This window comes from Euphorbia lathyris, chromosome 7 (genome assembly GCF_963576675.1).
Source record: "Euphorbia lathyris chromosome 7, ddEupLath1.1, whole genome shotgun sequence".
NCBI classification, from domain to species: domain Eukaryota; kingdom Viridiplantae; phylum Streptophyta; class Magnoliopsida; order Malpighiales; family Euphorbiaceae; genus Euphorbia; species Euphorbia lathyris.
The window spans coordinates 75,344,848-75,360,261 of record NC_088916.1 but is presented as its reverse complement, the minus strand read 5'-3'; the positions used below and the strand labels follow the sequence as shown (position 1 = coordinate 75,360,261).

The 15,414-nt window shown below is 37.3% G+C and overlaps 1 protein-coding gene and 1 pseudogene across 2 annotated transcripts; both read left to right on the top strand.

Moving 5' to 3' along the window:
• The first annotated feature begins 251 nt into the window (after positions 1-251).
• LOC136235008 (serine/threonine-protein kinase MPS1-like) lies at positions 252-4,503 on the top strand (annotated as a pseudogene).
• Positions 4,504-5,902: 1,399 nt separating this feature from the next.
• LOC136234812 (serine/threonine-protein kinase MPS1) lies at positions 5,903-11,444 on the top strand. 2 transcript variants are annotated; one of them, XM_066024297.1, is made up of 6 exons: positions 5,903-6,312; positions 6,691-7,089; positions 7,281-8,248; positions 8,771-8,974; positions 9,601-9,762; positions 10,651-11,444. In XM_066024297.1, the coding sequence occupies exons 1-6, from the start codon at positions 6,141-6,143 to the stop codon at positions 11,233-11,235; spliced, it is 2,490 nt and encodes an 829-aa protein (XP_065880369.1). In that variant the 5' UTR covers positions 5,903-6,140; the 3' UTR covers positions 11,236-11,444. The 2 variants fall into 2 exon arrangements, with proteins under 2 accessions (XP_065880369.1, XP_065880367.1); XM_066024295.1 differs by having other exon boundaries at positions 7,212-8,248.
• The last annotated feature ends 3,970 nt before the right edge of the window (positions 11,445-15,414 follow it).

Sequence of the window (15,414 nt, the reverse complement as noted above, 5' to 3'; positions counted from 1 at the left end):
TCTCAACTCTAAAAAGTCAACGATTTAGAGCAATTAAAAAAATTGACTTTGCAAATTAGCGTACTTTATAAATTAATGAATTACTTTACAAATTAACTAAACCATGAGTATTGTTTACTTTAATCGAAAAATTAACTTTAACAGTAAACTTCACCAATTGCATATCTCCCATACTAGTTAAGAGGCCATGGATTTATTCTACCTCCCAAGTAAGCCCATTATATTTCTCAAGACTAGATTGAAGAGCGCCAATACAATAATATGACATTTCAAATCTCATCGTCTCTTCTCTTTCCAAAATCAACCTGAAATTGGTGTTTTGATCTTTCACTCTCTCACTCTCTTCCTCCAAATCTCATCACTTCACCATGTACACTGCGTAAAACCCTAATTAGCTCCCAATTGAATCATCTTATGGCCACTGTTAACTGAAATTGCGCCTCTTTCTCACGGAGATGCCGTTAAGTTCCGGCCATGGACAGGGAGGCTAAGCTTCCGGTCCCAGCTGCTGCTCCACCGAGGAGTCTCATCCGTCCGATCCTCAACGCTCAAACCACGTAGTCCTCGTCATCTTCGTATTCTTCCTCTTCCCCGCCGGACTTTCTCCGGCATGTTCAAGCGGCCTTCAAGCGCCACCGCCCCCTTGGTACCTACTTCCCCTATGTCTCTACCTTATATTCATAGTTACGTTTCTAGTTTTCTGCCTTAGATTCACTGAAATTGGAAAGCGTAGGGTTTTATTTTCATTATCAATTGGTTTATAGTGTGAAATTGGAGGTTTTATCTTTTGTTTCCATAATGGTAAAGTAGCTTTTATGCTAGGTTAGTGCATTTACAAGTTTTCTCAGTTACCTGTTTTTCTTTTCATGAGGGTATGTTCATCACATTAAGCTTCATTGTGCTGAACTATGCGCCATTATCCTTTAGTTAATAATGATTCAGTTAAAAAGGTCGGAAATGCTTGCATGTTATGTAAAGTTCATAGTGAGGAGGATGTTCACGTAAATGTCTTTCTTTCTTACAAAAAGAGAACTAAATATTTTTTTTTTGCTATTCAATTACATAACTTGCCAACACCCCGAATGCCTGGCATGTTCAATTTAGGTGTCACGCAGTCAAATACTTTAAAGCCCAGGCGAACATTGGTTCCACAGCGTGAAATATCTAAAAGTTCAGTTTCTGACATGGAGTTGAAGAAATCTCAAGTTGGCATTTCATCAAGTCAGGGTCAAGGTTTAAGAGATTCGATTGAGCAAATCAAGAATCCAGTTGCTGCTGTTATGGAAACTCAAGAAGATGCATCAATAACCCCTCCTTCAATTTGTGGCACCATTACAAATTTTAACAATAGTTACAAAACATCTGATTTGCAGAGACACCATTCCGAATTTGTTAGTGATGATAGAGAGAATAATCCTATGCCTTCGGCACATGTAGAATCTCAGCTTAATGATATCAAGAGAAAGGTCCGGTTTTCAATGGCTGATAATGCTCCATCTCATGGTAATTATTGCTTCATATTCTTATGAGTTTCTTGTTTCGCAGTCAGCTGTCCTGGAAATCATTTTTGAAATTGTCACTATATTCTGTATGCATTTTTTCTTTGCTTCTGTTCCAAAATGCATACAGAATATAGTGACAAAAGTAGAGGTCACATCTATTGAGAATAAAATGAGAGAAAACCGACTAAGGTGGTTTGGCCATGTGAGACGTAGAGCGCTTGATGCGCCGGTTAGGAGAACCGAAGAGTGGCAAAGGGATGTAGTGGTGAGGGGTAGGGGAAGACCTAAGCAAACTTGGAGGAGGGTGATCGAGAGTGATACGAGTTTATTGGGAATTGAGGAAAATATGGTAGTGGATAGGACGGAGTGGAGGGAGCGAATCTGTGTCGCTGACACGACTTGATTTTCACGGTTTTATATGATGGTTCATGTTAGCCGACCCCGAATCATTTCGGGACTAAGGCTTTGTTGTTGTTGTTCTGTTCCAAAATGCAGGGGCCGATGATCAAATGGCCACTGGATTAGAGAACTTATCTTCTCATTTGGGTTCACTTGCATTAACAGAAATGGAATGGGATACAAGCAATCAAGTAGAGGCACCGAATGTTATTGGTGACGAATCAAAGCATCAGAATTTTCAGAAGATGGAAGCTGACATAAACTTCAGGTCTGATGGTGCAGTACCTATGTTGCCAAAAAGAGCAACGGTTTCTCAGGACCAGCTACACCAGTTAAGAAACTTCTTAAGCCAACCTGCTACACAATCTTCCATTGTTGGTTCATCATGTGCCACCACAACATCAGTCCATTCTGCTTCAGCAGCCATGCTTAACCCAACCACTTATTCTCATTCACATCTAGAGGGTGGAGCTCGTGTGACAGTTGGAACCAGTGGAAGAGTTTGATGTGAATTCTAAGCAAAAGAGTCAAAGAAACACTGTGCAGGTATCTTATACTGCACTTAAGAATACTAGTGGCATGCAAATTGACCAGGCAGCAACCTCAGCCTCAGTTTCTCTATGCCTATTATTGATGACCCAATTAAGGATCATCAGACTAGGGAGAAGTATGAAAGTCTTGTAAAGGAAACTGGCATTCCGAAGCATCCTTCTTATGCATGTGATAGCAAAAATAAAGAGAGAGGATCAGCAAAAGATGTTACTGGTTTACAATCTCAGGATCCATTGTCCAAGAATCTAACTTCAGATGTGAAGTTGGAATCATCTAAACCTGAAAAACAAGAAAAGATTGCAAGTGACAAAAGTGCATCAGTGCCTCGTAAAAAGAATTATGACCCTGACATGTTCTTCAAAGTTAATGGGAAGCTCTATCAAAGGCTTGGTAAGCTAGGTAGTGGAGGAAGCAGCGAGGTACACAAAGTCATTTCTTCAGACTGTAAAATCTATGCACTCAAGAAAATCAAGCTCAAGGGTCGTGATTATGCAACCGCATATGGTTTTTGTCAGGAAATCTTGCATCTAAATAAATTGAAGGGAAAGAACAACATCATACAGTTGATTGATTATGAGGTACTCACTGTCAACTGAAGAAGTTGCCTCTGTTTATAACCATAGATCTTTAATTTGTGGCGATCATGATTGCATGTTATGTTAATATTCCCATCTTATATCTCCTGTTATTTTCCACAGATCTTTAGTTTGTGGCGATCATGATGAGCATTTGAAATACCTCAATTTGATGTAAAATCACAGTTAAAGATGAAATCATAAAGATGGTGCAAAAATAGAATGACTGCATTTGTTAAAAGGAAAAGTGTTTATTATTTCGTTTCAAAGAAAAAAAAAGTGTTTATTATTTAGTTAACTGCATATATAAGTAGAGTAAATATGCAGCAGAAGCCAAGGGTGGGGTGGGTGATACATAGATAGATAGATAATATCATTATTAACAATTCTTGATTCAAAAGCATCTGCGACGAAACCAACGCTTTTACCGGCAGTGAAACCCTCGTTGAGGCAGGCAACAGCACAGTTGTGATCATTCAAACATGTTCCTTTAGACGTGTGACTCTGTGATTCACATACTTGGCATCACCATCACTTCTGCATCAGCATTACTCTCTCTCTCTCTTATAGAAGAAAACGTGGACAGGTATAAATGCACTCATGCACTTGTCTCTCATGCACCATTTCAAATCAATACGTGGTGGTGCCCTCTTTTTTTAATTACAATCCTAGTTAGTTCACTAGGCTCCATCTACGGTTACAACAATCACGTCTGATATTTGATGTCTGATCTTGTAATGTGTCAGTTTTAGAATATCAAACTATAATATTCTGCTCCTAAACTCATATTGTTGTGCTCTATTACTTGATTACATTAGTAATTTACTAAGTTTATATTTCAGTTTTGATTTACTATTATGTTCATTCTTCAGTCTTATCTCAAACTGATATTTGATGTTCACTAATATGTGACACGTAACACATTCTGCTCCTAAACTCATATTGTTGTGCTCTATTGCTTGATTACATTAGTAATTTACTAAGCTTATATTCCAGTTTTGATTTACTATTATGTTCATTCTTCAGTCTTATCTCAAACTGATTTAGGTATTGGAGCGGGTTAGTCCGACAACGATCCCCTTTTTACCTTGTTTCCGTCCGATTGGAGATTTACAAATAGACTTACACGATTCAACCACATCAAATTGGTGCGATGAGATCAAACACAACAATGACTCACTTAAGCAGTTTCATCCAACTCCCATCCTCCGGTGTACTCCTTCGTCAAGAAATTATGGTGGAAGAAGAAGCACGCCGATAGTTTCAGCTATGGAAATGGAGAAGGAAACTGAAGTCTAGATGTCCAACAACAAAGGCTCTTAGGTGCAATCTTTTGACGACTGATAGAAAATCTGAGACCTGTCCACTCAAACCATGGACGTCCAATAATAAAGACTTTTTGTGCAGTTTGTAAACTCAAAACACTTCTATTTATCCATGTCATAGAACCAATTGAACTAAAAGTTTAACCTTATAGTTAAAGGATCCATTCATAGTAATATTTGACAGACTTCCAGACGCGAATGTCAACTAGGTTTGAAGTGTGCACAACACATGCCTATAATTCTACGTCCCACAACTAAATCAACAAATGAGGTTATGAGGATTCGGAAACTTTATCACTTGTTCAATGAGGGTCTAATACCATATCACAAAACCAATTTTCAATATTTGACAATCCTAAAAGACAGCGATTTGGAACAATTAAAAAGATTAAGGGGGTGTTTGGTTGTTTCTTTTCATGCTCATGTTTGCCTTTTCACTTCAAAAATGAGAGTTTTAGGTTTTGGTTAGTGACCTCATGTTTGCCTTTTATATCTGAAAAGCAGCATTAGGTGTTTGGTCAGTGACTTACTGTTTGCCTTTTACACCTGAAAAGCAGCCTTTTATAAAAGCAGAGAATCTCTGCTTTTTGAAAAAACAGCTTTTTGCAATAACAAACAGCAAACCGTAACAGCAAACAACAATAACAAACAGTATGCAAAACAAACGGGTCCTAACTTTGCAAACTATTCCATATGTGTAAAGTTTGACTTTGCGACTTTGCAAATTAACTAAACATCGAATATCGTTTGACTGCAAACTTCACAAATAGCATACCTGTATTTGTAAGTTTTTAAATCACGAATAAATCACAATTTTTTTACTTTATCCATTTTCTTTTTTTCTTTTTTCTACTTTATTTTTTATTTATATTTATTTATTAGACCTTCGTGGATAGAGATGGCAACAGGTACTTTACCCGCGGGTACCTGGTACTACCCGATCCTAAAGGGACTACCCGTACCCTGTATAAAAGGGTATGAGACGGGTATGAGATCAAAACTATTACCCGTTAGAATAATGGGACGGGTATGGGAAGACCCCCCAGGGTACCCGGTACCCGTTACCCATCATAACCCTTTTATATATTAAAAAATATTATTGTGTTTTAGATGTAAAATGTGAAATTTGAACACCAATCTTTGTTCTTCGACCATTAAATGATACTATTAAATTACTTTATTTTTATTGATTAAGGTTTAATTTGTTCAATTTTTAGATGGATAATTTATTAAATTTATATTTTGTTGAATTTGTAATATTTATTGTTTTATTTATTGATTCTTAACGGGTAAGGGTACCCGCGGGTACCCGTGAATTAAATAGGACGTGTATGGGATGCAAAACATATACCCGTTAGAGTAATGAGAAGTATACGGGTAATTAAAAAAATAAACGGGTAAAGGTTTGGGATTGGCATTAACCGCCGATACCTTACCCGTTGTCATCCCTATTCGTGGAGGACTCCAAAATCTCATCATGGGTCTAGCATACTAGTTAAGAGGCCATGGATCTATTCTACCTCCCAAGTAAGCCCATTATATTTCTCAAGACTAGATTGAAGAGCGCCAATACAATAATATGACATTTCAAATCTCATCGTCTCTTTCCAAAATCAACCTGAAATTGGTGTTTTGATCTTTCACTCTCTCACTCTCTTCTTCCAAATCTCATCACTTCACTATGTACACTGCGTAAAACCCTAATTAGCTCTCAGTTGAATCATCTTATGGCCACTGTTAACTGAAATTGCGCCTCTTTCTCACGGAGATGCCGTTGAGTTCCGGCCATGGACAGGGAGGCTAAGCTTCCAGTCCCAGGTGCTGCTCCACCTAGGAGTCTCATCCGTCCGATCCTCAACGCCGAAACCACGTCGTCCTCGTCATCTTCGTATTCTTCCTCTTCCCCGCCCGACTTTCTCCGGCATGTTCAAGCGGCCTTCAAGCGCCACCGGCCCCTTGGTACCTACTCCCCCTATGTCTCTACCTTATATTCAAAGTTACGTTTCTAGTTTTCTGCCTTAGGTTCACTGAAATTGGGAAGCGTAGGGTTTTATTTTCATTATCAATTGGTTTATAGGGTGAAATTGGAGGTTTAATCTTTTGTTTACACAATGGTAAAGTAGCTTTTATGCTAGGTTAGTGCATTTACAAGTTTTCTCAATTACGTGTTTTTCTTTTCATGAGGGTATGTTCATCACATTAAGCTTCATTGTGCTGAACTATGCGCCATTATCCTTTAGTTAATAATGCTTCAGTTAAAAAGGTCGGAAATGTCTTTCTTTCTATTCAAATTACATAACTTGCCAACACCCTGAATGCCTGGCATGTTCAATTTAGGTGTCACGCAGTCAAATACTTTAAAGCCCAGGCGAACATTGGTTCCACGGCGTGAAATATCTAGAAGTTCAGTTTCTGACATGGAGTTGAAGAAATCTCAAGTTGGCATTTCATCAAGTCAGGGTCAAGGTTTAAAAGATTCGATTGAGCAAATCAAAAATCCAGTTGCTGCTGTTATGGAAACTCAAGAAGATGCATCAATAACCCCTCCTTCAATTTGTGGCACCATCACAAATTTTAACAATAGTTACAAAACATCTGATTTGCAGAGACACCATTCTGAATTTGTGAGTGATGATAGAGAGAATAATCCTATGCCTTCGTCACATGTAGAATCTCAGCTTAATGATATCAAGAGAAAGGTCCGGTTTTCAATGGCTGATAATGCTCCATCTCATGGTAATTATTGCTTCATATTCTTATGAGTTTCTTGTTTCGCAGTCAGCTGTCCTGGAAATCATTTTTGAAATTGTCACTGTATTCTGTATGCATTTTTTCTTTGCTTCTGTTCCAAAATGCAGGGGCCGATGATCAAATGGCCACTGGATTAGAGAACTTATCTTCTCATTTGGGTTCACTTGCATTAACAGAAATGGAATGGGATACAAGCAATCAAGTAGAGGCACCGAATGGTATTGGTGACGAATCAAAGCATCGGAATTTTCAGAACAGGGAAGCTGATATAAACTTCAGGTCTGATGGTGCAGTACCTATGTTGCCAAAAAGAGCAACGGTTTCTCAGGACCAGCTACACCAGTTAAGAAACTTCTTAAGCCAACCTGCTACACAATCTTCCGTTGTCGGTTCATCATGTGCCACCACAACATCCGTCCATTCTGCTTCAGCAGCCATGCTTAACCCAACCACTTATTCTCATTCACATCTAGAGGGTGGAGCTCGTGTGGCAGTTGAACCAGTGGAAGAGTTTGATGTGAATTTTAAGCAAAAGAGTCAAAGAAACATGGTGCAGGTATCTTATACTGCACTTAAGAACACTAGTGGCATGCAAATAGACCAGGCAGCAACCTCAACCTCAACCTCAGCTTCTATGCCTATTATTAATGACCCAATTAAGGATCATCAGACTAGGGAGAAATATGAAAGTCTTGCAAAGGAAACTTGCATTCCGAAGCATCCTTCTTATGCATGTGATAGCACAAATAAAGAGAGAGGATCAGCAAAAGATGTTACTGGTTTACAATCTCAGGATCCATTGTCCAAGAATCCAACTTCAGATGTGAAGTTGGAATCATCTAAACCTGAAAAACAAGAAAAGATTGCAAGTGACAAAAATGCAACAGTGCCTCGTAAAAAGAATTATGACCCTGACATGTTCTTCAAAGTTAATGGGAAGCTCTATCAAAGGCTTGGTAAGATAGGTAGTGGAGGAAGCAGCGAGGTACACAAAGTCATTTCTTCAGACTGTAAAATCTATGCACTCAAGAAAATCAAGCTCAAGGGTCGTGATTATGCAACCGCATATGGTTTTTGTCAGGAAATCTTGTATCTAAATAAATTGAAGGGAAAGAACAACATCATACAGTTGATTGATTATGAGGTACTCACTTTCAACTGAAGAAGTTGCCTCTGTTTATAACCATAGATTTTAATTTGTGGTGATCATGATTGCATGTTAATATTCCCATGTTATATCTCCTGTTATTTTCCACAGAAACACTTGGAATACCAAGTTTGTAAATATTGGATATGCTATGATGAGCATTTGAAATACCTCAATTTGATCTAAAAATACAGTTCAAATGGTTTATGCCAAACATCTTTGGCAATCAAAATTTTAATGTCAAGATGGCCAAAACCAAGATGTGATATTTCAATCTTAAATCCTTCATTATGAATTGATGTTGTCAATTTGTTCTTCCTGTTCTGTTTGGGTGTCATTTGTTCTTCCAGATTCACCTGCACTTCTGATGTATTTCATGTGTTGGAAACTGGAAAGGACTTGTTATCCTTGTCAGTCATGCTGATCAATTCATCTGTCAGGGATTCCCATGTTTCAAATGCTTAGCAATTTTAAGAAGACATCTCTAATTTTTTTTTTATCTTTCTTTCTTGATATTAGGTGACTGATAAAAGTTTGCTCCGTGAAGTCATGAATGGATCAGCAAGCGGCAATAAGGATGGCAGGGTGAAGGACGATGGGTATATATACATGGTCCTCGAATATGGAGAAATTGATTTGGCTCACATGCTGTCACAGAAATGGAAAGAAATGGATAGCAACACTCACACCATAGATGAGAATTGGCTCAGATTTTACTGGCAGGTCCTTGATTACACTTTATGTGGTTTTATAAGTGCTAGTGTCTATGGCTTTTCACCAATAAAAATATATAAATTTCTTGACATTTAATTATTAAACATCTGGTATTTTAATCACTTCAACAGAATTCTACAAATCCTGAAAGATGGGACTTTTCTTTGTCTGCCAGGGAACCTGTTTTGCGAGCAAAACCTTTTAAACTGTATAAATTGAATCACTTTCCACAGCTATTTATACATTCTTATGTTTTACGCAGTTTTTTTTTTTTTTTTTTTTTTTTTTTTTTTTTTTTGTAGTATGTTTTCCTCTCTAGTATATATATTAGTACCTAAGTGGTGGCATCTATTTGTTCATATGATATGATATAAATGCAAGAAAGATGATAATTATATCCACCGTGTCATGTCAGTCGAGTTGTCTATCTAAATCGTGTTATCCTGTCAGAAATTGTCACTGTTAGGTATGTGACCCTGCATTTTAAGAAATCATATTAAGTAATGGATCAAGATACTGCATCAATCCCAAGGATCTAAGAAACATTATGGACTTTTCTGGTTTTACTGTTGTGGCTATCTTGTTTATTACTTCGGAACTGAAGATTGACATTTTTTGGTTAAAATTTATTGCAGCAAATACTTCTAGCTGTCAACACCATACATGAGGAACGCATAGTGCACTCTGACTTGAAGCCGGCTAATTTTCTTCTTGTCAGAGGTTCTTTGAAGTTGATTGATTTTGGTATTGCCAAAGCCATAATGAGTGATACAACCAACATCCAAAGGGATTCACAGGTAACCGATCATCTTGTGCCTTTTCATTTTCCTCAAATTACTGCTCGATTCAGAAGTCTGAAGTCCACTCTATAGTCCTATCCAATGGCATGCCAAATCTTTATGCTGGCAAATGATGCCTTATTACTCACACTTTTATGGATAATTACACTCATAGTCCTCCAACTATTAGAAATGGAATAGAAATATCATAGATCTTAATTCGTAGCCCTTGAACTATAGCACTACTAACATTATGGCCCCTGAAGTTCAATTTTTAACATCAAAATCCTTGAATTTTATAAACTTGCCAAATCAAAAAATCCGTTGAAAATTTAATAAAATGATGAGGGTAAACTAGGTTTTCCACCATAATTTTTGGTAACATGGATAAAAAGAGAGCCAGTGATGTAGTCATCATCATTTTGTTAATTACTTTTTTTGGATTTTTGTTGATTTGGACTTTAATATTACATTAATATCAAGCAGTGAAGTTTAGGGGCCATATATGTATTTTACCCGTATGACTAGGTTGGTACTTTTTTTTTTTAACTTTCAAATGTATCGTGTTTCATGTGTGTCATAGAGGAACAAGTCAATTTTGTTGCTACTTCTGCTTGATACACTATCATGTTTACTCACCAATGTTTGACATGCACCTTAATGACCAACTGCATTTGGTCATTCACCGTTAGATATATAGACTTATTAAATCTAAACCTTAATGTTTTGAATCTCCACCTTATGATTCTAATAATCTTAGATCTAACGGTGAATGACCAAATTCTACATGGTCATTAAGGTGCATGTGATCAAAACCGCATGTTTACTTATGCTACTTCAAAAACAAGACTGCTCATCATTAAGAGAAATTGTCACATTGTTTGCTTAGCAGTTCTATTTCTGCAGGTAGGTACACTAAGCTACATGTCGCCGGAGGCATTTTTGTGCAATGAAAGTGATGCAAATGGAAACACCATAAAATGCGGCCGGTCATCCGATATATGGTCGCTTGGCTGCATACTCTACCAAATGGTATATGGAAGAACCCCTTTCTCAGAGTACAAAACTTTCTGGGCAAAGTTCAAAGTCATAACAGACCAAAACCATGAAATAACTTATGAACCTGTTCCCAATCCATGGCTTCTGGATCTTATGAAAAAATGTCTAGCCTGGGATCGGAACGAACGATGGAGAATTCCTCAACTACTTCAACACCCTTTTCTCGTCCCTCCGGTCCCTACTACTACCCAACCATCCTTGCCTGAACAGCAACAAGACTGCAAACTGCTTCAACTTGTCGCTGAAGCATGTGCGAGTAACCAGGAAGCTTCTAACGCATGCTGTGAGCTCCGGCAACTTCTTGGAGATCCGGTCATACCCTTAACACATCAGTCACTTACGGTTGGTGATCAGCAACGTTGGTTACTGTCTCAATTGTCTAAGGTTAGTTTTAAACTGTGGGAATGTTTGTCAAAGATGGAGAGGGAGTAAAGGAATTCAACTGTATATATACTAAACACTTTGTGATTTCCGCTGTGCCTAAGTTGTGAAAAATCATGCTCAAAGCCATATAATTTGCCTGCATTCTGTGATGTCTATTTTAATCTGCTGCTCTAATGTATGTATTTTCTTTCTAGATAAATGAAAGACCTCACACATGTTGTAAACGTATTTTTTGGGATACGTGTTTTTTCGGAAGATTAAGTATCCGTTCAGTTTTCCTTTTTGTAGTTAATTTTTGTTGTTGATAGCTACTTTGCAAGAAAATCAGTTAATATTTACGAACTGCAAGCAATAACTAATAGTTAATGTTAGCACTTCAACCAAATACGAAGTCCTTTTTCAGCTCGAATGGACTAATACCTTTTGTACTTAGGAGTTAAAGTCTTGATTGAAAAACAAACGTCATATTTCTTGAATGATTTAACGTGGCTTTTATTATTAAGTGATTAGTTAAATGTGAAAAAAGAATCCAATGATTCGAATTCGATAAATGAAAAAGAGATGATAATTGATCTATTATGAAGATGAAGTAAAAATTACTAAAGGAGTATAGTTCAATTAATACATTTCTATCCTAAAAAAAAACTTAAACCCTATCTAGCCCTCTAAACTTGGTCAGTTTGGTCACTTTACCCCCTCAACTCTTGGGACGTCCTATTAGCTCCCTCAACTTGGAAAAAATGAACCACTTAATCCCTTGGTTGCTGACATGACAATGACATGGCATGTGTTGTTTTAACAACACAACTGAGGCGCGTTAGAATGGGAAAAAACACTCACCAACGTTCTGATTTTCCATTTATTAATCCCCATCAATACCCAAACATGAAATCCTTAAAATTGTTCCTCCTTAAAATCCCCAATTCGTAAATTCCTCCTCATCTGCAAATCGTTCTTCAACCAAGAAAAGGTAAAATCCCTAATTGTAATTCTTCTTCTATTTCTCCCTAATTCTAATTCTTTATGTACTTCTGAAACCCTAAAGTCTGATTTTTCTTCTACTTCTGAAATCCCCAATTCTTCTGATTCTTCTTCTTCTACTACTTGTATTTCATGGTGAAACTAATATCGTGCATATTATTGGTAGGATTCGAGTGTGTAATGGCTGATAATGAAATATGTGGAGGCGGTGAAATTGCCCCCATGAAAATTTCATAGAAACCTAAAAATCCAGGGAGGCGCTTTTATGGTTACCCCAACTATGGTGTAAGTAAGCAATTGAGTTAATTTGCATTTCATTGTATATGTAGGGTATTTTAATTACTCCGACTACTTTAATTTCAGGGACCTCATTACTGTGGATATTTTTGTTAGCATGATGATGAAGTATTTGAGCAAAATAAGAAAGTCATTGTGGGTCTGTTGAAGAGGGTGAAAGATAACGATAGGAGAAATTGTGCTTGCAAGAACAAACCAATGGCTAAAAATGGTGAAGAGAAGAGTAGGGTGTGGATTAAATGCATTTTATGCTTTATGATGGGATTTGTAGTAGGAGTTTGTTTGTAGTAGGGTGTGTGTTTTCGTAGTAGCTTTGTGGTAGGCAAGAAAAAAGTGAAAAAGTGTGGCAGTAGTTTGTTTGTAATCCACCTCTAATTATAATGCAATTTCAATTAATGAAAACCTTTATGCTCACAGTTTTATGTGTGCAAATTTGTATGCATATTTGTTGCAAATGTGATAAACTTATTTGTCCATATACAATTGTGCTTTAGTGCAAATGTGCTTTAATGCAATTGCAATATAATAGCTTTAATGCAAACCGCAATACAATTGTCTACTAATACAACTTGTGTAAGACAATTGTAATATAATAGCTTTAGTGCAAACTGTAAACTGCAATACAATTGTGCATTAATACAGCCTGCAAACTGCAATACAATTGTGCTTTAATACAACCTGCAGACTACAATACAATTGTGCTTTAATAGCTTAACAGATACCAAAAAACACTAGTGTTAACAAAATCTAAAAGCACTAGCTTTAATACAATCCAAAAAGAACACAATCCAAAAAATACACAATCCACAAAGAAAAGTTGCTAAAATGTGAACAGGATAGCTAAGGCATCCATCTAACAACTGTGGGTTGGGAAGCAGCTCTAGTTGAAGTAGTTGTTGCAAGTGGAGGCCTCATAGCAACAGGTTCAGGTTGAGTAGAGGATCCAGTGATTGGCTGCTTAGGATCAGTTTGTGCTTGGCTGGACATTTGGTGACTAGAACTGACTCTAGGAGTTGCTCTGCTTTGTGTTGCTCTTGTCATCACTTGTGTCCTTTTATTCACCTTCTCTTGTTGCAGTTCTGTTGGTGTAATGGCTTGTTTACCTTTCCATTTCAGCTTGGTAGGCTCATATCCAATGTCACCAGTAACATCTGCTGAACTTTTCAAGTTCTTGGCACCAGTCGTTATAACAGTTCTTTCACCCTTTAGATTATATATTTGGGAAAACATAGATACAAATTAGTACAAAATCAATGCAACTGGACAATATTTACAATTAAAATGGGTTTTTTTACCACCTGTGCACATGTCCAACCAGTCCTTTCATTGATGATTATTCCAACACCACCTAATCTTAGCCTCTTATAAGCCTGTTGTTTCCTATGAACTTGTGGCCTATTCTGCCTTTTGTATACCACATCTGCACTGTATACCGGTTCTGTATCCTGGAACAAGACATTCACCATTAATAAATCTGAAAGATTTAAACGGGTTGACTGCTATAAACAATTTCATTACACATTTATATACATCTGGTGCTGAAGGCTGAGTTCCAGTGGCTTGAGTGCTAGAACTACCAGGATTTCCATATTGAGTGCTAGAACTACCAGGATTTCCAAGTTGTTTCAAGACTGCACAACCTTTCCTATTATGGCCTTTTTGCTTGCAATATGAACATGTCATGACTGACCCTTTCTTCGAGTACTTTCCAATCTTTTTTACTTCATCTCTAGCTCTTCTTCTATTCTTCTGTGGCCTTCCTGGCATGGGCTTCAACTAGAGGATATTCTAGGCCACATCTTCATATTCATAAGTGGTTGAATATAATAGCCATATCTCTTGTTATACTTCTCCCTTCCATACCACTCACTTACTTTATCCACTGGATCTTTATCCTCTTTATGTAGAGCAGCAATAGCATGATGCCATGGAATCCCCTTTAAACCCCAACTCCTACATGTGCATGTCTCTTTCCTAGTGTCAACCACATGCCTATAATCTCCTTCTATAACCTCATACCCAGCATCACCATTCCACTCAATCTTACACCTCATTGAAGCACTACTGTTACTGCCCAAAGTATCTAATGCTATAGGGGATATGTCACATGTCCATTTATTTTGCACAAATTCCCTCATTTGAATATGCCTTTGCATGCATTTTATTCTAATTTCTTCTAACATGGTAATAATTGTCTTATGCCTAGCTGCTAGAATCCAAGCATTAAAACTTTCAGCCATATTATTATCCACAACATCACAACTGTTTCCTAATATGAAATAGACTCTACAGAACTTATCTATATAGCAATTCATTAAGTCTGTTATAATCTTTTTACTTCCTAATTTTTCCAACTCTTTCAAATTTTCTTTTAATTGAGCCTCAAAAGTTGACTTACATACCCTCCAAAATAAGTTCCTCCTCTCAGCTCCTCTCCATTCCTTTGCCCAATTTGCCAGGACATGCCTAGCACACATTCTGTGTTTTGCTTCAGGCAACACCTCTTTGACAGTCGGGATCAAACCCTAATACAAATAGTATACCACAATTAAACATAGCTATAAATAAAACACAATTAAACACAGTTAGGAAACTTTAACTTACCTTCTGCATATCAGAAATAACTACGAATCCAGCTCCATCACTTAGCGCCAGGTCTTGTTGTAGTAGTTGTATAAACCATTTCCATATGTACTTGGTTTCAGAACCCACTACTGCCCAAGCAATGGGATACATTTGAGTATTCCCATCTTTTGCAATACATGATAGGACATGTCCCTTACATACCCTCTTTAAGAAGCACCCATCCACCCCAATGCATCTTCTAGTACCTTCCTTAAACCCATCTTTCATTGCCTTGAAGCAAACATAAAAGCCTCTGAAAATGTATCGTATAGGGATATCTTCCTGATCAACAAGCACCTCACATGTAAATCCAGGATTGGACCT